The 26,312-nt window shown below is 38.1% G+C and overlaps 1 protein-coding gene across 2 annotated transcripts in view; it reads left to right on the forward strand.

The window, feature by feature from the left end:
• Positions 1-26,312, forward strand: part of LRCH1 (leucine rich repeats and calponin homology domain containing 1) — a 218,159-nt gene that overhangs the window by 188,495 nt on the left and 3,352 nt on the right. For both annotated transcript variants that reach the window (XM_006140643.3, XM_006140644.3), the window contains 2 exons: positions 2,159-2,296; positions 9,947-10,024. In XM_006140643.3, the coding sequence (XP_006140705.1) occupies positions 2,159-2,296; positions 9,947-10,024 (216 nt within the window). The remainder of the gene's footprint in view (positions 1-2,158; positions 2,297-9,946; positions 10,025-26,312) is intronic.

Raw genomic sequence — 26,312 nt, forward strand, 5'->3', positions numbered from 1 at the left:
AAGGTAGCTGGATCCCACATGGCTGACCATTTGGTTCAAGTCCTGTACCCAGTGATTTGAGGAACACATCAGATGCCTTTGAGGGCCCAAAATCTCTAAAGAAGAAATGGAGAAAGGATTGTGGCATGACCATTTCCCACGGGAGTTGCTTTCTCCTCTTTCTCTTTTTCTATTTCTCTCTAGCAAGTGTGTGCACCCTTAAAAAGGAAAAAAAATCTTATGAGATAAAAAGAACCAAGTGGCTCAGTGTCAGTGGCAGGCTAAGCTGCTTGAATCCCCATGGCTGACCACAGGTTCAAATCTCCAAGTCAGCCGGAGAACATGCTGGAAACACATGCACATACCCAGGATCTTGAGCTGGAGGGCTTGGGAAGGAGATTCTATGATGGGATCTTATTGAGGGTGCTTCTCTCTCATGTACACGTGTTTCCTGTCATGAATAAAAATAAATAAAACTTTTTAAAATGACAAACCAAATGGAAATTTAGAACAGAAAAATCCATTTTCCAAGTTAAAATGCCCAGTGAATGGGTTCATTGGTAAAATGGAGGTGACAAAGGAAAGAGCCTGAATGAAACTGAAAGACCAACCAGTAGAAATGATCTAATTGAATAACAGAGGAAATAGATGGAAAATAAATTAGCAGAGCCTCAGGGACTATGGGACTGTAACAAATGATTTAACATTCATGTCATGGAAACCCAGAAGGAAAGGAGAATGAGAATAGAGCTAAAGAGGTACTTAGCGAGGAGGAGGTTGTCGTGGCCATAAAAGGACAGCACCAATGATGGAAGTGGTGTATCTCTTGACTCCATCCCTGTCACTATCCTAGTTGTTTTGCAAATTGTTACCATTGGAGGAAAATGGGCAAGGGATATATGTGATCCTTCTGTGTTATTTTCTACAACTTTGTATGAATCTAGAATTTTCTCAAAATTAATAGTTTAATATTGGGGAGAAGAGGACGAAAACTGATTTCTCAACTAAGAAATGGTTTAAGGGAAAATCTCCCCTTCATCCCTCTTCTGCCCCATGCAGACGTCTTCATCATTCTGGCTTGGTGTTTACTTCTCAGTTTATTCAAAGTATGTGTTTTCATAGTCAAGGCTGAGGAAACACTGAACTCCAGAGGTGATTCCATTTATTCCTTTCATTCTGCTGATTTAAAAATTTCAGACACAACTGAACCATTTTTATATAGAGGGATTTTTCTTTTCTTTGATTCTGTGCTCATTTTTTTATTTCAATGCCTAATTTAAAAAAGCAGAGCATTTCTTTTAGCATATAACTTAAGATATCAGATACATTAACTAAGTGCTAAGTCTTTCACTGAATAGACTCTTTTTTTTTTATTATAGTTATTCATTCATTTATCTTAATTTGACTAGAAATTATAGTTATTTATTCATTTATCTTAATTTGACTAGAAAGAGATAGAGATGGGAAGAGAAATAGAGAAAGGAAGACACCAGGTCCAGGACTCGAACCACAGTCGGCCATGTGGGAGTGCCCAGCACCTTAGCCACCACACCACCTGCTGGTCCCCAGACTGCTTTTTTTTTTGAGCTAGAACTAAATTCTTATTTATATATTTATTTATTTTACATTTAATCACTGCATATCATTAGAGTATACCAAATGGATTTTCCCATTCTGAATACACTGTATATTGGTTCAATCAAAGATATTACCATACATATTATCAACAGATAATTTTCTAGTTTTGTGTTCCTCAAATGTTTTGCTTCTTTCTTTTTCCCCTTGATTCCCTCCATTTCTTCCATGAGTGAGAGACACACAGAGAGAGACAGCATGACATACAGAGAGAGACAGAGAGTCAGTATCCCTATCAGAATCTTGATGCTTCATTTCTACTGCATACTCAGGGAAATCTCTGGATACAAGTCTAGTTCTTTCCCATGTGAGTCAGCCTTACAGAGTGTTGCATTTTACCACTGCACCACTGTTTGGTCTCAGAGGGATTTTCGATACTGTTGGAAAAGGTTTAGATATTAGAGTTTTCCAGGCATTCTTATAATCACTCTCCATAATGAGTTGAGTGCCTTAGTTCATAAATGCTATAAATGTAATTTATTTTCCGTTGTCTTGGTGTGATTAATGTTGATAGCAACTGGCTTCTTTCTGATTCACTCAACAGAGCATCGAGATGAGGCTGAAGGTCAGTCTGCATGAAGACCTGGGGGCAGCACTCATGGATGGTGTCGTCCTCTGCCATCTCGTCAATCACATTCGCCCACGGTCCGTTGCAAGCATCCATGTTCCCTCACCAGCGGTTGTAAGTAACACCAGATAAAGAGAAACCACCTTTGATATAAAACAGACTTTTTGGACAGTGTTGGTGGTTAAGGATGCCAATGGGTCACTAGGACACTGCTAAAATCCTTTTTCTGAGACCCCAAACAATTAGATGAACAGAAAAGGAACAAAGGAATGGGTCTAAATGAAGCAACATTTTCACTGGAAAAAGGGAGAATATTTTAAAATAAATATATACATGACAGAAAAGTTATTTTATTTCAGAAATACACACTGCTTTTAAAAATTAATGGCTATGTTACTGGACTCCCACGTAGTCGACTATAGTTCAAGTCCCGGACCTGGTGGCTTAAACTCACACCGGGTGCGTGTTCGTGCATGCCCAAGATCCTGAGAGGAGAATGGGGGAGAAGGGATTGCAGCGTGGCCATCCCTCCTGGGGGGTGATTTCTCGCTTTCTATCTCTGTCTCTGTCTGTCTGGCGAGCGCACGCGCCCTATAGCAAAAACCTCCAAAAAAAGAAAAATAAAAAAAAAATTAATGACTGAGGTGCTAACTTTAAGGCTACTGGAATATACAGATTTATTTGTCACAAGGAGTTATATTTAAACAGTAAGAAGTCTTTCCAGAAAGCTCTTTTGCTTGGTCATTTTCCTCTAAATGTAATCTCTTTGCTTTATTTGCCATTGAGAATTTTAAGCCAACCCTGAAAAGATGTAGAATCTATAGAAAATATCATTAATCTATCAAGCCAAGACTGTCTTCTGATCATGAATTCGACAATTCCTTGATTTGTCAGTGTGCTCAAAGACAAGGTAGAGATGCTGGGTAAATAGTGGGAAAGGGGAATGTGAGTGAGACTCCATTAGTTTCCCCAGATTCTCATGGGGGAGAAGGGATTGCAGCGTGGCCATCCCTCCTGGGGGGTGATTTCTCGCTTTCTATCTCTGTCTCTGTCTGTCTGGCGAGCGCACGCGCCCTATAGCAAAAACCTCCAAAAAAAGAAAAATAAAAAAAAAATTAATGACTGAGGTGCTAACTTTAAGGCTACTGGAATATACAGATTTATTTGTCACAAGGAGTTATATTTAAACAGTAAGAAGTCTTTCCAGAAAGCTCTTTTGCTTGGTCATTTTCCTCTAAATGTAATCTCTTTGCTTTATTTGCCATTGAGAATTTTAAGCCAACCCTGAAAAGATGTAGAATCTATAGAAAATATCATTAATCTATCAAGCCAAGACTGTCTTCTGATCATGAATTCGACAATTCCTTGATTTGTCAGTGTGCTCAAAGACAAGGTAGAGATGCTGGGTAAATAGTGGGAAAGGGGAATGTGAGTGAGACTCCATTAGTTTCCCCAGATTCTCAGCTCTCCTATAGAGAAGATAAAACCTGTATCCTTAGATCCTTTAGATAACAGAGAAGGTTACGAGCCAAAAGAGAACTGCTGAGTCAGCTTTATGATGTTTAGGAGAGAGTTGAGGGATCAGGGAAAAGCCTGTCTTATCCTACACCTATCCTAAATCTCAATAACATTTAGACAACTAGGAAAGAAAAAAAAGTCTACCTACACTATCTACTGTTTATTAGGAGAGGCAAAAGAGTATAGGGACTAAGAATGTATGATTTAGATTAAAATTCCAGATTCTGTTAATACTTTTAATAGCCATATGACTTTGGACAAGTTATTTATCTCCTTTAACTTGATTCATTTCTTGCTAATAGAAAAGTAAGGATGAAATGAGCTACTATATATAGCATACATATAAATGTAAGCCATGATTTTTATTAGAGTTGATATAGAGATTTTCAAAATTTAGCATCCCTAATCTCTAGATAGAATGCTCTTAAAATATCATATTATCAGTGCATTGGGCAAGAGCTCTTGGGAAGCCCCTCTGCAATCTCCTCCTTCCCCTAGGAAGGCCTCCCTGTGGCATTAGTTGTCCTACTTTCTTTTCTCTTGGCAGCAAGAAATGTTAGCTGATGGTCCCATTTCAACTGTCCAATTTCCGTTCCATAATATTGAACATTTTGTCCTTTTAAGTGTTCGATTGCTTATTGCTTCAAAACATAGCATGGAAGAAAAAGACCGATTTGCCTTCACCTTCTTATCTGCTTCTTGCAGCCCTAACCTAAGACAGTAAATTCTGTCCTTAATCCACTTGGGAATGTTTTTGTTTTTAACAAATGAGGTTCACATTACCAGAAAGTTGTCTGAACTCTGTACCAAATTCTCATTTAATAATTCTTCCCAAATTTTGAGAGATACTATAAATTCTTCAGCCTCCAACTTGAACACACAATGATCATTTTGCAAGGCATAAGAGAAATGAATTGTGTATCCATACATCTTTGTATATCTTATTAGTTCTCTAGGGAATGCTGCAGTCTTTTGAAAACTTTGGATTTTTTTACTTTATGTCTTTTTTTAATCTTCTTCATTTTCTTTTTTTTTTTTAGGTTTTTGCCATAGGTCATAGAGTGAAACAGAGAGAGTCAAAGTAAAAAAATTATTTCACTGTAGGGATGGCCATACTGCAGTCCCTTCTCCTATAGTCTCTTTTTGAGATTTGGGGCACAAATATACACACACCCATCATGATTTTCAAGCCTCTGGGTCTTGGACTCAAATCACGGTCAGCCATGCAGGAGTCCAGCGCCTTAACCATTAAGCCATCTGCTGGGCTCTTGTCTTTTTATAAATAATAATTTTTTAAAAAGTGGGAAAAATGTTTGATTGGAGAAAAAGAGAAAATACAGGAAAGCAGAAGAAAAATAAATCATTTCTTAACCATTCGAAGATGACTGTCACTATTATGTCTTCTTTAGTACAAATATTACAAATACATAACTTATTTCTGAATTATGAGCTTCTCATATATATATATTATTTAGTACTTTTTAAATTTTATTATTAACACCTAGAAATCTCTCCATGTCATTAAAATTCTTCATAAATACCCATTTGAGTTACCATAACATTTTAACTTATATTTTATTATTATTTTCCTTTGCAGTTCATTTCTAAATGTCTGCTTATCAGAAATCCTTCATTATTTTGTGTCAATTAAAAATATATATGATATGTTAGGGCCAGCAGGTGGCTTGGTGGTTAAGACTGCCCACAGTTCAAGTCCTGGCTTGCTTTCTCATTTTCTCTCCCCCCCCCTTTCACTCTTGTTCTGTATCTCTCTGGTAAAATTTTAACAAAGAAAAAAAGTACATAAATAAAGATAAATATAATGATTCTTTAAAAAAAGAAAAAATATATATGATATGTGTTAATTAAAAATAATGATAGTAAGAAATTCTTCAGAGAGTATTAAGTTTATTTGTATTTGTGTTACAGAGGCACTGTCACCAGGGTGTTGTCATGCCACAATTTCCCTTCCCTCAGCTTTTTTGCTTGTCAAGGTCTTCAGCCACAAGCATGTGCATTTGGCATGTTTCAGGTTGACTGGGCCAAACCCAGAGGTTGGCAATGCAGTTTCCACCTCTCTAGTTCAGTATACTAAACACCTGGGCCACCTAGGCTGGGCCTCTTCACAGAGCGTCTTGAAGCCTTTTATGTTCAGGCCTAGCCACATTGTAGCCACAGAACCTGCTACCAGTCTCCAGACTTGGCACAGGAGGCTCTCTACCGAGAAGGCTGCTCTCCGCCCTACCCTCTAATCTCCTTGGCCCTGCAGTATTAGCTGCCTTTTCTCTGCTTCAGCATTTACAGGATGCCAGCCATTCTTGAACCCTAGGGCTAGGTTTCCTTCTAATTTGTTTTTTCCATTACAGCAACACTATCATGACTAAGAACTATCCTTATTATACTATAGTTTCCTTTAACTTGTTAATATAGATTGGTTATTCCTAATCTGAAAATCCAAAAGCCTCCGAAATCTGAAATTTACTGAGCACTGACCTGACTCCACAAGTGGAAAATTTCGTATCTGACCTTATGTGATAGGTAGCAGTCAAAACACTGTAGTATGGGACTGACAACATCGTACAGCAGTAATGCCCTGCTCAAAAGAAGCTGGACCACAGTTCAAGTCCCCAGTCTAGTCAGCCTGAAACACACAAGGCAAGCGTGTGAGTGCCCAAGAGTCAACAAGTTGAAGGATGTTGGAAGGGGATCACAGTAGGACCAGGCCCTGTGAGGAGTGCTCCTCTCTCTCTCATGCTCAGTCTCTTGTGCATATGCACACACCTTATCATAAGTGATGGAACCCAAAGGCACTGCAATACAAAAATACCGTATAAAATTACCCTCAGGCTATGTGTATAAGGTTTATATGAAGCAAATGAATTTTATGTAACACATGGGCCCCATCCTCAAAATATCTCATTAGGCATATGAAGGTATTACAAATTTGGAACCCTTCTAGTCCCAAGCATTTCAGATAAGGGCTACTCAACCCATATCTCCAACTACACTAGAGTTAAGTGACCATGAGGACCGTGTATTTTAGTTCCATAGTGGTATCTTTAGCACCAAGTACAGTATGTGATATATGGTAAACAATAAATATGACTCAGTCTTTGGAAAGTTATGAACAGCACATACTACTAGAAAATAATGCATGGATTTTGACAATTTTTTGCACCAAAATAAATTTTTTTCTACAAGCTTTTTTGAAATCTCCCCATGTCTGCACCCTTAGCCTTTTCTACCACTATTAACACTGCCATTAATTTTTTGTTCTAATTTTTCACTCAGGAAACTAATCTTGCTCATTATTTATGCCAAACTGAGAATGAACAGGATGGTGAACAGAATCACAGATAATATCCATATGCTAAGAAACTGACTGTTCTGGGGCCAGCAGATGGCGTAATGGTTACATCACTGTTCTCCCACGTAGTGAAATCGCAGTGCAAATCCAGACCTGGTGGCTTAACACTTACGCCAGGCAGGTGTGCATGTGTGCTCACCCAAAATCCTGAGAGGAGAACAGAGGAGAAGGGGTTGCAGCATGACCGTCCCCCGGGGGATGGGGGGTGATTTCTTGCTTTCTATATTTCTCTCTCCAGTGAGCGCACATGCCCTATAGCAGAAAAATCTCTCTCAAAAAGTGAAAAAAAAAAAAAAAAAACACTGACTATTCCTTAGGAAAAAATGAAATTCTTCAGTCTTTGACAGTTTGGTTAGCAAAACATTGACATCCCAATTGGTCTTTGCCCAATGGCAAGATTGAAACTTTAACCATTATATTTGTCACAGATACTTTTCTACCTGAAGTCAAACACTAGTCTTAGAAAAGGTCTTAACCTCTAATGATGAGAAATTATTTTTATGTAGCTTGAAACACATTTTCTATTGACGTCCTCTGGGCTGACCTAAGTTTCTTGAATGATATTGGGCATCTTCGGCATTTCAGAAAAGACCCTCATACAAAGTAGATAGAAGAGGATGGTAGGACAGTGAGTCAGAGTCAGTTGCCCAGATCTCAGGGCTTTTTGGTGCCCATCTGCCACGTCATGTTCCTCATGTCTATTCCTTCAGTTTGCATGAGGCTCAACACACTGGTCTTGGCCTAAGACATCCCGGAGATGTGGCAAAACCACCCAGGTGTTACGGCTTCCTGCCACATTTCCATAAGGCCCATGTTGAAGGGTACCACTTACTGTCTTTTCAAGATGCATAATATTTCTTTAGCCTTTAAACCAGATTGTTTTACATAGGAACAGGCTTTATTTCTTTTGGGGGCATGAGATAGAGTTGGGGAGTGAGTCTTCTTATAATTCTTCTTTTAAGAAATGCTTTGGAAGTTTAGATTTTAATGATGGATGGTTTTGACCCTATTAAAAAGCAGTAAGAGTCACTTCAATCTCACTTTGTCACTTCACTTTCACTATTAACACAATATGGCCACTCATTATAAACATGCCCCCTATGCCTAGGCAGTTGGAATCAGTTGTGCTTCTTCCTTTCCTTTCTGAAGAAGCTAATAGTGCAATATTAGAATGTATCAGGAGGCCCTGCCTGGTGACACAGTGGTAGCATGCTGGACTGCAGTGCTGGAAGCCACATGGCCCACCTCAGGTTTGCATCTCAGGGCTTGCATTGCAGGGTGCACCTGAAAAGGCTCCAGGCATGTGTGTGGGTACCCAAGGTCCTAGGAAGCTAGAGGGCTGGGGAAAGGGGATCACTGCGTGGTGAAACCTTGTCAAGGGTGCTTCTTCTTTTTGACTTTCTTTCTTTCTTTCAAACATATACTGCACACATACATGTGTGTACTCTTTGTCATTAAGAGAAAAAAAAAACAGCAAGAAAGTATTCAAAACTTACCATATAAAAATTATAATGTATAAACCAAATGTACCCATTACCCATCCCGTATCTTAGAGATCATCCATAATTAAGGTCAACTCACTTATGAGTCACTTTTTTTTTTTTTGAGAGGTTTTTGCTATAGGGAGTGTGCACTTGCCAGAAAGACAGAGAGAGACAGAGAGACAGAAAGAAAATGAGAAATCACCCCCCAGAGGAGATGAACACGCATGCAGACGTGCCCGGCATGAGTTTAAGCCACTGGGTCCAGGACTCAAACTGCGGTCAGCTACATGGGAGTCCAGCAACATAGCCATTACGCCAAATGCTGGGCCCCATGGCCACACCGCAATCCCTTCTCCTCCATTCTCCTCTTGGGATCTTGGGCACGCATGCACACGCGCCCAGCATGAGTTTAAGCCACCGGGTCTGGGACTCCAACTGTGGTCGGCTACATGGGAGTCCAACAACATGGCCATTATGCTAACTGCTGGTCCCCCCATGAGTCACTTTTGTTTTAAGTCCTGAACAGCTACCACTTTGGGTGCTGTTTACCTTGATATTACCTCTTTCTAATTAAATCTGTAGCTTTGGTGAGAAGATTAGTCTGGTGAATTTAAATTCTTCCTATAGAAATATATTTATTGATGGGGAAAGATGAGGTTTGTGGTATATTTTTAGGCAAACCAAAGCTGGTTATGCAACAGTATGATTTCATAAAAACTAGGTTAAAGCCAGTCCAGGTGTAGTGATTAAGCTGGTTAAATCCCACAGATTGTAGCTGACTGTACAGTTTGAGTTCCAGACTTGGCAGCTTGAAAAACATGCCAGGCATATGTGTATGTGTACCCAAAATCCCAAAAGGAGGGAGAAAGAGGAGAAGAGATTGCAGTGTGACCATTCCCCATGGTGGGGGGAGGGGGTGCTTTCTCACTTTCCTTCCATCTTTTAGTTTCTCTCTGTCTCTCTGTCTCTGGTGAGCATATGCACCTTCTTGCAATTGTTTTCTTAAATAAGGTGTGTGTGTGTGTGTGTGTGTGTGTGTATATACACATATGTATGCAGAAAGTTTTGCATACATATAATTCAGTGTATTTGTATCATATACATATGTGTATGTATATAAATATATATGTATATGTGTGTGTGTGTATACACACACACACAAATACACGCAATACCTGGAAGAATACAGCCAGAATATTAAGTTTTCATTTTTAGGTTGATGTTTCTCTGTAATCTTTTGTTTCCTTGTATTTGCCTATGTATTTTTTTTTTGTCAATAGACATGTATTACTTGTGTTATTACAAGTCTAAAATTTAGAAAATATAAAATTTACCCAGTTATTAAAATGGCTTTTCTTTTAACAATACATTATTTCTGTGCATTTGCATTTATAGCCCAAACTTAGCATGGCGAAGTGCAGAAGAAATGTGGAAAACTTTTTGGAAGCATGCCGAAAATTAGGAGTACCAGAGGTAACATCAACCTTAGTTCAAATAATCATGTTTCAGTAAAAAAATTATTTAATACATTTGTTTGAACCATTTAATAGATGTAAAACTTTGTGCATACTTTTTTTTGTTACTCATCTTCCTTAAGGAATAATATTGAATAAACATGTAAAACTTTTGATTTATTGCACTGGATTTAAAATGGCTTTACACAGTGTGTTCACTTCTGAAGTAAAATGGAAAATAATTTTCCTTAAGATTTTGAAATACATATGAAATTTTTTGCTTACAATTAATTAGCTTGATTCTATTTTTTTTTTTTAACAGAGGTTTTTGCTATACGGTGTGTGCGCTCTCCAGAAAGACAGAGAGAGACAGAAAGCAAGAAATCACCCCCCAGGGGGGATTCTTTAAGAGCAGAAAGTGCTGATGCTACAATTGTGCCTTCTGTCAGAGAGTAGGATTTTGAAGCTAATGATTTCCTTGATCAAACAAAGACCTATCATTGTCTACCAACTGATGGTTTTCATTCCCTGTGGTTGCATTTTGGACATGTGGCTCTAAGTAATCAACATTGAAAATATTGTTGTTATTATTATCATTAATCATGATTATTAATAACAATGTTTGTATGTTGCTTTATAGTTGTTAACTCTGTGCATTGGCATTTTCTTCTTCAGTCTGCTCTAGGCCAGATTGTTACTCTGTAGCCATCCCAGCACTTAGTTTGCTAATTTTCCCCTCTCCTGAGTTCAACCCCAGCCTCACCCTCAGCCTCAAGCAGGTGGTTGATCTGAGGCTTTTAAATAATTTGGTGCTAGTAACATAAAATAATTTTTTAGAGAGCCGTGATACAGTCCCCTCAGAACCTAGCTGTATAAATTGAGAAGTTTATCATCATTACAATTGAAATGTATGATTCCTGTTTCCTTTTCTAATGCCCTAAAGATAAAATAATAATAACAAAAAATATTCTATCATGAGATACTGTTTGTGAGGACATGAAAGAATTACATTTCAGTACCACTGTACTCAGTGATAGGAGTTAGTTATTAAAATTGACAGAAGGATTTTTTCCTCCTCTCCTTTTCTTCTTTCTCACCACCTTTTTATTTTTCTTTCTTCCTTCCCCACACCACGTTTTTTAGGTTGATGAGGCTCATGTGGGGGGTTAGAGATAGCCTTCTAATCTTCTTTGAGGGAAAGGAGAGCTTTATTAAAGCATCTTTATGTCAGAGCTGCATAATGAAAATAAGCTTATACTTTTTTTAAAAGAGTGTAATTTTTATATAATGGACTAAATGTTTTTCTGATCAGTTCTTTCATCAGCAATGTTAACCTGTGTGTCTGTATTGTATGTATACATCTTAATATTATGTGTATGTTCTTGGCTTTGAATATATGTGAAATCACATACATACCTTTCTAATCATTTGACTCTGTCATGGGCTAGTAAGACCCCATGTGTGAACCAAAACTCTCTTACCAAGTTCCAGATGATAAATTATTCATGTCTGTGCTGGAAAATCCTGATGAGTTAAAATCTAATCCCCTATGATTATTTTAAATTAATAGATGTGTTTTTAGCTTACAGCGATACAAAATGAACTGCCCTTAGCCATTTATTGTGAGTAAAGGTCCATAATCACGATTTCCTTTAAGCAGGGAAAAGGAAATGAAATTACCATGAAAATGTAGAGCAAAATTTATCAAAATGTCTGATTTATGCTCCTAATTTAGTGTCTCTAGCACTAGTAGACAACTCCTAAGTCCCAAGAAAGTTGAAATATAGTAAATGAGTAATAGTAAATGAGTAACTTTCTTGGCGAATGTCCCAGTTAACTACTGAGAAAGAGCTCACTCAGGATAGTTTGAAATTATTTTGAAAGTTTGAGGTTTTTGAGTTTGTATTGTATGTGAGTGTGTGTACATATGTGCTTTCGCTGATGGATAATCGAGTAGAATTTTATTGATGACCAGAAGTTGTGTTAAATTCATTGATTCAGAAAAAAGAAAAGTCTATTAGCAGTTGAACTTCTTTATTGAGAATGTTAAAGTAAGGAAAGAATATTATAGTGGAATATCAGAAGTTCTCAATTGGAAAGAATTGTCAGATCTTTTCTATTTATTCAAAACAGCATGTTTTTATTTTACAGTATGCATGGGAAAATGTTTTCTTCTAAGAATATGACACTGGATCAGTCTGTGGCATGGTAATTAAGGCTCTGCATCCCACATGGCCAACTGTGTGGTTTGAGTCCCAAACCCAGCAGCTTGAGAAACACACACCAAGTACTTGTGTGTGAATGCCCAAAATTTCAAGAGGAGAATGAAGGAGAAGGGATTGCATTGTGGCCGTCACCCCCTGGGGGGTGATTTTTCACTTTCCCTGTCTTTGTCTCTCTCTCTGACAAGCACATAGCAAAAATTTTTTAAAAAAAGAATGTACAACACTAAGTTGGAGGGTCAGGTGACATCTTCCCCCTTAGATATTTATAGTTCTTTCACTACTGAAGAAGGTTAATGTTTGAATATATATGGGGTCACTACTGAAGAGGGTTAATGTTTGAATATATATGGAGCAAAATACATAGATGATTTAAAATTAAAAAGATAATTATAGCATAAGACTACTTGCAGAAATTTTTCATCTAAAATTTAGCCATTTTAAAAGAATGATGTAAAAACAAGTGGATTTGTACCTTTTCTTACTGCATCAAAAGTAGTATTTAGGACTTGTACATTACCTTTTCTTACTGCATCAAAAGTAGTATTTAGATAACAAAATATTCATTGACTTCCCAGTCCTCAATATAGTTAATTTTCTCTGATTTGCTAGCTTTTTCTACTTTCTTCTCCATCTATAACTTACTTACATGCACATACAAACCACAGAGATCTTGAGTTCTGTTTTTTATAAGCTAAATGTTGAATTTACAGATAAATCACCTTGTGGAAATGGAAAAAGCCATGGCTGTGCTCTCTGCCTAAGCTTATGGTCCTTTGTAATAGAATCAGCTTTGAGTTTATCATTTTATCATGTTTGTAGAAATGGAATATTAGTAGCTGAAGAAATTTTGTAAAATTTACTACATGTAATACGACAGAATGGAAGCAATTTTAAAATTGTTCTGATCATTACAGTTCATTATATTTTCTTTAGAACTCCCTGTGAATACAATCCCAAGTATTTGCTCCAGGGCGAGTTTAAGGCTCATAAATCATTTATGTGTGCTTCAACAGCTAGAACCACTGTTCATTGATTGAATATCCAGGAAATATCTCAAGCAGGATGAGGCAGCACAGTACCTAAATTCACTGAGAAAATAGTATGGATTAGTGGCTGAGACTGTCCCTCCGTGGCAGTTTTTAAAACTTCTTCCATAAGAGAGGTTGAGACAGAATGACAGCCATCCCCAACAGAATCTGCACACTGAAGTTCATCCCCAGCCTGAGCTGGCCCAGAAGGCAGGCACATATATGTGTTCCAGTGTGCATTAGGGAATCTCAGGACATGAGCAGAGGACCTCCCCAGTGGATCCAGTTGAGTTACTGCTGTCACACATCTGGCCCCCCTTGGTGGTGTTCTAAGCCCAGTTTTTACATTAGGCTAGAAAAGAGTGGTTCTGGTATGACTTAATCTAGAAACATGTCGTCTTTGAATTGACTGCATTCAGAATTGTGACAGTGTAGGACTCTGTCCGGTTTCTTTGTGGTGTTGATACTGTGTGGTCAGATCATGCCCCTGACTGTGACCTCCCATGCAAGTGTCAACTTGGTCTTGAAGGCAGACCTTGGTGGGCTTCCAAGTTCTTCAAGGTATGTTCTTTGAATCACCTAAGAATAGAACTCCAGTTAGGTTTGGGGCTCACAAGTCTATTTATAGGCATGCTGAGGCTTCCTTTGTTTCTTCTGAGTGTACCTGGTTGGTCCCGGCTTCTTATATGCATATCATAGATTCATGTTTGGCTGCTGGGGTTTCTAAGTTGTTTCAAATGTAAAGCTATTTTAGGACTTTTATTAGTATTTTTCTCACATTGAGAAAAGTCTCTGGTTTATTAAGTATCAGAGATATCAGAAAATAGGTATGTATTTGATGTCCAAGGGGGATGTTTCTGCTTAATTTTAAATAGGTAGCCTTAGTTTCAGAACTCTTTACAGAATAAGGCCCTCAATGTAACAGACTTGCCCTCTTTAGCTAGGGCGTGAACTTAGAATAGAAATATACTTTGTCTTCTAGCTGCCCAGGCTTCCATTTTGATTCCTGTCTCCAGAGAGAAAATAGAAGAGTTAAGAGCAGTGACCCAGTTGACAGTAGCAGATACCTTGGCAGTTAATGGCCCTTTCTTTCTGTCTGGGAAGCCCAAGGGTCTTTTCAGAACTAAAGGAAGTGGGAAAATTTCCCCATATCCAAGAAAGGTCACTTTATGTTTCTCAGCTTTTATATCAGCCAAATGTTAAAATTCTAATATATGCAAAGTCTTCACTAAGTTAGTGGAAAATGCATATTCAGAAAAAAAATGAACTATACATGGCTTTCAAGGGTTTTGTTTTGTTTTTTGGTTTTTGCCTTAGGGCAAATGCATTCACCAGAGAGACACAGAGAGAGACGGTGAGAGGGGAACTAAGAAATCACCCCTAGAGGGGATGGCCATGCTGCAGTCCTTTCTTCTCCACTCTTCTCCCAAAATGTTGGGCCTGCATGCACATGCATCTGTCTTGACTTTTGAGCTGCCAGGTGCAGGACTTGAACCATGCCATGTAGAGTCTGTAAAGAGCAAGGCCCTCATTTTAACAGACTTGCCCTCTTTAGCTAGGGCATGAACTTAGAATAGAAAAGTACTTTGTCTTCAGCCATGTGGAAGTTCAGTGCCTTAACCGGTATGCCACCTGCTGGCTCCTGGCTTTTGAATGTTTTTGCACCAAACTAAACTCATACTTTAATTCCATATTTTGATGAGCTTTTTTATTTCCCCTCACATATTTAAATGCTAATAGTGGTTGTTATTATAAGTGGATTTACAACTCAGTTTTTCCTCTTTTCAGTAGCTTTCATATTTGCATCATGTTGTATTTTATGATGACACTTCGTATTTGAAAATACTTGTACTAACTTTCCTATTTTACACTTATTATGAGGGTTTGGGAAATCATACACATGCAGCTTATCTGAATTTTTGTTATTGAAAGTTTATAAATTGAAGCTACTATTAGTTTGTTATAATGCTGAGAATAGAAAAAATGAGTTCCTTCTTCTCTTTGATCCTTATGCCTCTTTTTCTTCCACAAATCAGTGACTTTAGTGTCAATTTAAATCATAACCAAGAAGCACCCTTTTGAAAGGGTAAAATTGTTATTACAAGATTTATTTTAATTTCCCATTTACTTTGTTTAAGTCGAAGATTGAATCACCCAAGGTTATTACTTTATTAACATCAGTTTTTTAATTCATGATTGATTTAAAGTTAATTTGTTCTTACATGGATGAGAGAGAGAGACAGGGAGAGAAACCATATCCCTAACAGGGTATCAATGCTGTGGTTCACCCTTGGGTCATGGGCACACATGTGCCCAGTGTACTTGAGCATGTCTCCAGATAAGAACCCAGAACATTCCCACATGGGTCAGCCTCTCAACGTGTCCCGTTTTACCACTGCACCACCATCCAGTCTCTCAAACTCTTAATTTATTTAACAGAGTCAATCTATTATTATAAAATCAGTGACATCTTTTATTTGGGTAAACATCCTTTGCCAAGTATGTACCTTCCGGTCACTTCTGGTCAGTGTTCTGATACCTTTTATATGTGCATGTTTAAGAGTAATAAATCATTTTAGGGACCAGCAGTTAGCGTAATGGCTATTTCACTGAACTCCAATGTAGTTGACTGTGGTTCAAGTCCCAGACCCAGTGGCTTAAATTCATGCCGGGTGCATCTGCGTGTGTGTGTGCCCAAGATCCCAAGAGGAGAATGGAGGAGAAAGGATTGCAGAGTGGCCTTCCCCCCCGGGGGGTGATTTCTTGCTTTCTCTCTCTCCGCGGGGGTTGTTTTCTTTCTCTCTCTCTCTCTCTCTCTCTCTCTCTCTCTCTCTCCCTCTCTCTCTGTCTTTCCGGCAAGTGCACGCACCCTATAGCAAAAACCTCTTAAAAAAAAAAAGGGAATAAATCATTTTAGGAACAGCATCTTCAAAAAGTTTTAAATTACATTTTTAGATTAAAATTAGCTTACCAATATTAAAGTTACTCACTAAATCTAAAATTGTCGGTTAATTGTCTTAGGCTTGGGGAAAACCGGAAATGCTCCCTGATATCTCTTCCCTCTCTGCCAATTTATATTTTGTCACTAAATTATGGCTTTAAATTTCCAGAATGACTATCTACATTCATTTTAGATTCAAAACATACTTTGTAAACATTTTGAATTTTTAAATTAAAATTATATTTAAATGATTAAATATATTTCAAATATCTAAGTAATTACCTAGATAGAGTTAGCTCTTAGAATGTAGACTGTTATTTGGACCAGCAGATGGTATAATGATTATGTTGCTGGACTCCCACGTAGTTGACCGCAGTTTGAGTCTTGGACCTGGTGAACTTAAAACTCAATATGTGTGCCCAAAATCCCGAGAGGAGAATGGAGAAGGGATTGAGGCATGGCCATTCTCCTGGGTGGTGATTTCTTGCTTTCTGTCTCTTTGTCTCTCCACCGAGCACATGCGCCCTACAGTAAAAATCTCTCTTTAAAATAAAAAGATTAAAAAAAAAAATTAGACTGTTGCTGCATCCAGAACATCTAAAAAAAACTAGATCTTTTCTCTGATCTACTTATATGTCTGTGTTCATAGTACCCGGGAAAACTGAGTCAGTCATTCTTTCACTTTAATTAGTTTATTTTTAAGAGAGAGGCATGAAGAGAGAAAGAGAGGAGAGCAACCCTCAATAGGGTCCTGTCAAGCCAGGACCATGGGTTCACCCAGGCATGCCCTGTGTGGTTAGGTTGACCCAGGATAGGAACCTCACGTCTCCCCATATGGTGCCAGTATGGCAGCAGCATCCTAACCCTCTACCGCCAGGCTGGGCCAAAGCCGATCTTTAACAGTAACTCAGTCTTGAGTTTGCTCTAAGCAGATCATTTATCCTCTGGTGATTGTGATTTTTATTCACTCCAAAGGAAATTGATGCCCTTGCCTCTGGGGACTCTCGAGTGAATTACTGTACCCTTCAAATGCTTCACAGTAATTACAAATGCTCTGTTTAAAAAAAAAAAAAAAGTTGTGAAAAAAATGGAATTAAAGTATGTATTTGCATGCAAAATATTTTTTGAAATCCATGCTATTTTTTCACTATGTGTATTTTTCATGAACTTTTTGAAGATCCCCTCATGTAATAAAATTTTGCCTTTAAATTTATTTCCTTTCTAATATTTTCTGATTTTAATTTTCAAAAAGAAATGAAGTGTAATCTCTAAGCCCATCTCATTAAATGCTAAATTTCAGAAAACATAAAGGTCAGAAAATTCCACATTCCCTTAGGAATTTCATCCCTGGGTCGCATCATAACCTCATTGCGAGGGCTGAATCTGCTTGCCGTTGGCCATGTCATGTGGGGTTGAATTGGAAAGTAGTTCTCAGATGACCATAGCATCCCGTATTCCCTACATCAATTATGGTGGTTTAGACTTTTGCCTACCAGTCTTTTCTTTAGAGATTATGATTTAATTTAAACCAGCCACCATGAGCTATGACTCCAGGCCTTACCCACTTTAATTAAGCCCAGATCTATGGGATTCTGAAACTGATTGCTGGATAAGAAGGTTCTGTGCCACCCACCTCTGTGAGACGTGTGTACTGAATAAGTACAATGCAAACCATGAAGATGATCTGACCAGACATGTTCCAGAGGATTCAGGAAATGTATAGAAATACTTGCTTTAGCATGGAATGATTTGCTTGTAACATGGAAATTCTACTTTTGTGAAAATCACATTTCAGTTTGCGTATAAGCCTTGTGAAAATCACATTTCAGTTTGTGTATAAACCTTCTCTATGTCTGTGCTGCCTGTATTTCACTGGTCAAGCACCGCATTGCAATAGACAATGCGTATTGCAATAGGAAACTTCTTTCCTTATGTGTTTCCCCATCTGTGAGTCCTTGAGCAGCATTTGTCTCCTGGTAGAACCCATTCTATATGTAGTTGTTTTAATTCCAGGGAAGACTCTAACAGTGGTAGCTTGATTCCTCCATATCACTGAGAAAAAAAAAATGCAAGATTTGAATATGTATACTATTTCAGATTTATTAATCTGAAAACTTTTTTGTTAAGTGTATTTTTACCTTCATAAATAAAATAAAATTAGGATATTTTTACTCTTATTCAACCCACCTGATATTGTAATATTCCTACTTACCTAAGGGCATCAAGCTATCTTGGAAGGACACAATCAAGACAGAAACCTCTCATTTAGAATCATGTTTCAATTGCCCTATGATTCACACCTGTTTAGCAATGAAGCTAAAGTAAAGGGCAGTTTTATTTATATATATATATATGTATGTATATATATATATATATACATACATACATATGTTATGTAATTTATAACATAATATATATTACATCTGCACACACACACTTGTGCTTTGCCTAATTTAAAAATAAAGCTGCATTTATAAAATGTATCACAAATATTTTCCATCTTTGTTTAATTTGGAACAAAACCACAACGTTTCTTACTGACATCAGTCATATAGTCACTGTTGATTTTAAGCTGTGGTCATTTTTGGTTCAGGAATTCAGTGTATCAGAAAACTGTTGGCTTCCTGACAGCAATAGACTGCCAGAGGTCAATTCAGAAGATGAGCATCTAAATTTTGCATTTAGTTGGTAAAGTCGATGTTCTGCATCTTTAAGTGGTGACTGTCAGGTAGACAGAATGTGAGGGTTCATTTCCCATCATACCTGCTTAGAGATGAAGAAATTCACATAATAACTTTATATAGAGGGGATGTGTTTTTTATTCCAACTGCACATTCCAGTCTTTTGGTTAATATATAGTTGCATAGATATGAAATTTAATTTACTTCTTCTTGACACATTTAGGAACATAATTAGAGCTAGAATTCTCTAGAAATTATCAACAGTCATAAAAATGAAAATAAATTAGGTGTACGTTTGTTACCTTTCAGAGGGAAATACTTTATATTCATTTTATAGAGATCAGCTTAAGAGATGCATTAAGAGAATGGTGAGGAGGCATGGTGATTAAACCTGAAGGTTTATATTTTTTTCTCTTACAAGGGGAAGCGCTAAGTCTCCAATGAAAAAATCACTATTTTAATGGCATTCACGAACACAAGATGCCGCTTGAATATTAAAACTGTTTGAATGACAAAATGATATTATATACATTGCAGAATATGCTATTCCTCAATAGTGAGATTGTGGGTGAAGTATTTCTTTGTTCTGTGTGTATAAAACATGTTGGGTATTCTATGTTTCTTTGGTAATAGATGAAAAAACTCTTTGATGGTGGAAAGGGTTTTACCTGCTTGAAATATAAGGGGTTACTCCTGCCATTTGCTAGTAACCAAAAATGTGTGCTTCTTTCCGGCTGTTCTTCTGTGTATTTTTAATCGTATGCACTGTCTCTTTCTGTTCTAATGGCTGCCCTCGGAATAGGCCGACCTCTGCTCTCCGTATGACATCCTGCAGTTGGATTTTCGTCACATTCGAAAGACTGTTGACACTCTGCTGGCACTCGGGGAGAAACCCCCACAATCAACTTCTGCCCTCCGCTCCAGGGACCTTATAGGCTTCTGTCTTGTCCATATTCTCTTTATAGTGCTGGTCTATATCACTTACCACTGGAATGCTCTGTCTGCATAACGTCTGCATGTGCATCCACACCTCTGCTCTGTCACCCTGATCTATTGCAGGGTCCTTCCTCCATTCGAGCCCTTGCCTTGCAAACTTACCTTCCCACCATCTTTTCAGTAAGCTCTCGAGTTTTGAAGCTGAACATTTACAAATCAGATTTTACAGAAGCACAAACTTGTACATATATATATATGTATGTATGTATATATATATATATATACATACATACATATGTTATGTAATTTATAACATAATATATATTACATCTGCACACACACACTTGTGCTTTGCCTAATTTAAAAATAAAGCTGCATTTATAAAATGTATCACAAATATTTTCCATCTTTGTTTAATTTGGAACAAAACCACAACGTTTCTTACTGACATCAGTCATATAGTCACTGTTGATTTTAAGCTGTGGTCATTTTTGGTTCAGGAATTCAGTGTATCAGAAAACTGTTGGCTTCCTGACAGCAATAGACTGCCAGAGGTCAATTCAGAAGATGAGCATCTAAATTTTGCATTTAGTTGGTAAAGTCGATGTTCTGCATCTTTAAGTGGTGACTGTCAGGTAGACAGAATGTGAGGGTTCATTTCCCATCATACCTGCTTAGAGATGAAGAAATTCACATAATAACTTTATACAGAGGGGATGTGTTTTTTATTCCAACTGCACATTCCAGTCTTTTGGTTAATATATAGTTGCATAGATATGAAATTTAATTTACTTCTTCTTGACACATTTAGGAACATAATTAGAGCTAGAATTCTCTAGAAATTATCAACAGTCATAAAAATGAAAATAAATTAGGTGTACGTTTGTTACCTTTCAGAGGGAAATACTTTATATTCATTTTATAGAGATCAGCTTAAGAGATGCATTAAGAGAATGGTGAGGAGGCATGGTGATTAAACCTGAAGGTTTATATTTTTTTCTCTTACAAGGGGAAGCGCTAAGTCTCCAATGAAAAAATCACTATTTTAATGGCATTCACGAACACAAGATGCCGCTTGAATATTAAAACTGTTTGAATGACAAAATGATATTATATACATTGCAGAATATGCTATTCCTCAATAGTGAGATTGTGGGTGAAGTATTTCTTTGTTCTGTGTGTATAAAACATGTTGGGTATTCTATGTTTCTTTGGTAATAGATGAAAAAACTCTTTGATGGTGGAAAGGGTTTTACCTGCTTGAAATATAAGGGGTTACTCCTGCCATTTGCTAGTAACCAAAAATGTGTGCTTCTTTCCGGCTGTTCTTCTGTGTATTTTTAATCGTATGCACTGTCTCTTTCTGTTCTAATGGCTGCCCTCGGAATAGGCCGACCTCTGCTCTCCGTATGACATCCTGCAGTTGGATTTTCGTCACATTCGAAAGACTGTTGACACTCTGCTGGCACTCGGGGAGAAACCCCCACAATCAACTTCTGCCCTCCGCTCCAGGGACCTTATAGGCTTCTGTCTTGTCCATATTCTCTTTATAGTGCTGGTCTATATCACTTACCACTGGAATGCTCTGTCTGCATAACGTCTGCATGTGCATCCACACCTCTGCTCTGTCACCCTGATCTATTGCAGGGTCCTTCCTCCATTCGAGCCCTTGCCTTGCAAACTTACCTTCCCACCATCTTTTCAGTAAGCTCTCGAGTTTTGAAGCTGAACATTTACAAATCAGATTTTACAGAAGCACAAACTTGTAGAACGCAATTCCCATTTAAAAATTCTCTCACTTAATGACAGACAGCAACAGGCAAGTGTGTCCATCCCCCCTCCTCCCTCATCCACACAGTGCCAGCAGCAGTGCTATGCAATTGCTCTTCCCTTTCCCAACGGGCATCTGCTGCCCTAGGAGAAAGGGACGAGGGCTCCATATTAGGAATAGAAGAATGTAGTATGTGAAAGTCTTTCCTTTGGGTCAGTATTTAATGCAAATCCTAATTCAGGACTGGGCAATTGAGTTGTAGAAGAGACACCTTGGAGAGGAGACAAAAAGCAACATTTTGGCCCACTTTGATTATAAAAATCTTTAATACTACCACTGTCAAATACCAAATTGGACAATGAGTGCTTTGCTGGCCATTCAATAGGATTAATCCCAGTTTACTGCAAAGGGCACTGGGAGAGGTACCCAAGAGGGTTGCAACACCTTCCACCCTGAGTGAACCCCAAGCACCATTGCTGTTAGAGCGCCACCTGGAGGATTCATTTACATGCCAAACACCATGTAGTCCTACTTAACACCTTGTTAGGTCTACTGTCAGGCTCTTAGAAAAGTATTTTCCAGAAGGAATTTTTATTTTTGAGTAATGTTATGAATCATCTTGCTTTTGTGCTATATCACATGATAACTGCAGGTCCAGTTATGAATTTTACTCTTTTTTGAGTAAAATGAAACTGTGAGTTATAGAACATTGTTAGTCCAAGGGCTTGGATTACAATGGCAGAAGCCAGTAAGATTGCTCTTTTTTTGGAAGAATGTAGTTTCTCTAATTACTTGAAAGTTCCCTTAAATCTTTTATTTCCAGTGACATTAACTGGCAACCCACTTTAAGTCAGTTGGTAGTATTATATATCGGCTCTATTTGCTTTCGGAGCAGTGTGATATGTTTGTGTTAAAAGAAAAAAAATAGAATCTTATCTAGGCCGAGAGATCCCTGGATTCTTGGTTGTCATTTTATAATATGAGAAGGCCCTGCTCCAAGGTCAAGCCGTCTCCTCTGTTCTTCATTTTACATCCTGTTTGTAAAATGCTATTTCTTAGGCTAGGGAAATGATGCCGTTAACTAACTTAAGATGAATTCCTAGTTCACTGAGATGCAAACAGTCCTCATACATAGCTGCTAAGAAGATAATCTTATTTTTCTGAACATTTTCATGAATCCAGGGGACTTGAGAATACAAAAACCCCACGTAGTTAGAAGAATATATTTATAAAGATTCCTTGCTGCTAGATCAACTTAGATTTCCTAACAGGAAACATTCTTTACAAGATAATACCTTGACTTACTTGAGCTTTCTCCCCTGGACTTTGTGTTGACTGGTAAAACACAGGGTATGTGGAAGTAATCTAATTAACCTCAGTTGTGTAAAAATTATCCACAGATGTATTGAATTGCCTTTGGTGCTATCTTGTACTCTTCAATCTGTAACACAATAAAATCCCTTTGTTCAATGTCTAATGAGCACCCTGAACCATATATTGCATAATAAACACATTTTGGGTGATTATTCCAAGTTTTTATCAATCCATTGATACATGTATTCATGTGCATTCAGAGTAGCTCTCAGCATTTTCATAAAGCTTTACAGTGCATTGAAGCGTCCCTTTAATGGTCGCCACTGTTCGTTTGTTTTTGCCCTTCTTTATGGGGAGGAAAGAGTATAAAGAAAATTTCCTGGATTGCCACCTAAAGGAAAATAATCAATAATAACTGAATAGAGTAATCATATAAAATTCAGTTTTCAGTGCTGACTTGACATAATTCTCAGCTACATTCATATTTCAATTCTGGAATCCAAAGTATTCTTTGGGTGCACTTTCATTTTTTATGTCATTAATGTATTTGTACCCTAAAGTGCTGCACATCTTGGGATTTATTGGATGATATTTTTTCATTAACTAGTATGGTAACTAGCAGAACACAATTAATTTAGCCCTTTAGGCAAAACTGTGAATGAATTGTCCTACCTATTGCTGAGTGGTAATTTCTATTCAGAATATTAAGCCTCTCTGTGGTTCTTCTCTAAGGCACCCATGCACCAACTCATAAGCTAATATGATGTCCACCATTGCTGCTTGACTGGGGATACCTGGCTGACCTCCTTATATTGTGGTTTGAGAGTGTTGGGGGATTTAGTTGTATTATTGTTTATACTGAATCTCCTTTCTCTCACAAGAAAGTTTTTTTTTTTTTTTAAACACCAACTCATAAGCTAATATGATGTCCACCATTGCTGCTTGACTGGGGATACCTGGCTGACCTCCTTATATTGTGGTTTGAGAGTGTTGGGGGATTTAGTTGTATTATTGTTTATACTGAATCTCCTTTCTCTCACAAGAAAGTTTTTTTTTTTTTAAACTTCCTTTGAGTGGCTGATAAAAGGAATCAAGTTTTTATCTTTTCTTTTTGGAATAGTCATTTCTATTCTCTTTTTCCAATTCCTCCAACTGGTGGCATTCAGAATTTCCACAATTTGTGACAACTAAGTATATTGAATTTCTATCAAGTTCTACTAATTTCCAATAGTTCCTTTTATTTATGAATTTCTAGTTCATAGGCACCTCATTGTCCCTGAGGAGAGACACTTAGGAATGGGCTGGTGGAAAGGGGCCCCACATAACCTAAAGTAAGACAATGGAATAGGAGTTTTACCAGTGAGAGTAGATACAAAAAGGCACTTCATGTCCTGGTGCTACTTGGTTCTAAGAAGTTACATTTAATCCATGGTGGCTTGGGTTATCTCTCTGAAATTCATATTGATCCCTAGCTGAGTCATAAGGACAAAGAGTGTTCACTTATGGGGAAAGTAGGGATGATACATTGAAATTTCAGAAACATGACAGTGATTTTGGATTTGGTGGAAGATATTTTAATATGATTATATTTCAGGAGATTTTAAAATAAGGCTTCAGATTTCAAACATAGTTCTCAATAAAAATCAATTTGGCATATAGCATGTGCACTTTTTTCCTCTTTAAGACTGCCAGTGTTGGGACCTGCAGTTAGCGTAACGGTTATGTCGCTGAACTCTCATGTAGTCGACCGCAGTTCAATTCCCGGACCTGGTGGCTTAAACTCACACCGGGCACGTGTGCGTGAGTGCCCAAGATCCTGAGAGGAGAAGGGATTGCGGCGTGGCCATCCCCTCTGAGGGGTGATTTCTCGCTTTCTCTCTCTCTCTCTCTCTTTCTGGTGAGCACACGCGCCCTATAGCAAAAACCTCTTAAAAAAAAAAAAAGACTACCAGTGTCTAATTCCTTGGCATTTCACTGCAACGTTGTTCATTCTTGTGTTCATTCAGTCAGTCCTCAAATATCGAATGAACACTCTGTGCAAGGCCCCATGGTAAGCCCTGGGGATAAAAGAGCAACGATGATACATGACCCTGCCCTCAAAAGCTTACAGTCATTACAGGAAGCAGCAAACTTCTTCTGTAAAGGACCAGATAGTAAATACTTTAGACTTTTCAGGCCACAAGGTTTCAGCTGTAACTGTTTGATTCTGCCTTTGTAGCATAAACAATACCTAAATGAACAGGTGTGGCTGTATGCCAGTGCAACTTTATAATAAAGCCATGGACTGAATTAACCTGTAGGTGGTAGTTTGCAGACCTAGCAGATCCTTAGACAATTAAAGAGGAATTGTTTCATTTCTCTTTTGTTAGACAAGTGTTCAGAGCCTGTGGTCAATCAGGTACAGGATGCTATAAAACATATGCAAAGGAGACCTGGGGCATGGGGGGACAATGAATCATCCCTGAGACAGTGATGTTCACCAAGACCTAGAAGATACTAGGAAAATCCAGTAAAGGGTGAGGAGGTGAGTGAAGGGCTAAGTTTGTGAGGAGAATGAAAGAAGGAAGGACTAGAAGGTAGCGTGGCCACAAAAGAGAGAATGAAGGGAGGGAGGAGTGATAAATTCTCATGGTTTGTAACAAGTTTACACCAGAGCCTCCAGTCATAGTTCCTTTCAGAGTCTCCATCCCAATTTCACAATAAAAGTCACTAGAACTGCCACGTAATTATAAGGTAGTTTTGTTTACCTAGTCTTCTTAGGTACCTCCAGCTCCATCATTGTAATCTGTGGGACTCTGGGCTTCTTCAGAGAGTCTGAATGAAATGTGAGTCAGGAGGGATGCAAGGGGCACTTTTCTATGCCTTCTGTTTACTCCGTATTACTAACTGTAAAGGTGGAAGGGAGAATCTTTGACTCTGCTTCTGGTTTAAGAGACCAAGGAGACGAGAAATGCTGTTTGGAAAAATACACACTGGGTAGGAAGGAGGTGACTGTGACCTAGCTCAGTCTGTGAAGTGTCCAGCTGTGCTGTTGGTAGGAGGCTGAGGCTGCAGTACCTTCCCATGCCTGTCTGTCTGAAGCCCCCACCCCTTTAACCCAGCCTTGCTCTCCCATGACCTCCAGCTTAGAGCTGCAGACTACGGGAACCCGTGCTCATTAGCAACTGTGGTGGTCCCTAACTGGAGGAACCATGCTGCTCTGATCATCCATCAGGATATGACACCTTCCCCCTGAAAATCTCTTGTACACAGAGACTGTGGATATAATAGTGCCAGAACTCGGGCACTAAACATAAGTAAACTTCTCAACCGCAAAAATTGAGAAGTAAACTGTCTCACTTCACTGCCTTGGGCAAATCCCTCATTTAAAATTTTCTATTTCTAAAAATGTCTATTCCTCATTTAAAAATT

Source organism: Tupaia chinensis, unplaced genomic scaffold (assembly GCF_000334495.1).
Source record: "Tupaia chinensis unplaced genomic scaffold, TupChi_1.0 Scaffold000037_5, whole genome shotgun sequence".
NCBI lineage: Eukaryota > Metazoa > Chordata > Mammalia > Scandentia > Tupaiidae > Tupaia > Tupaia belangeri.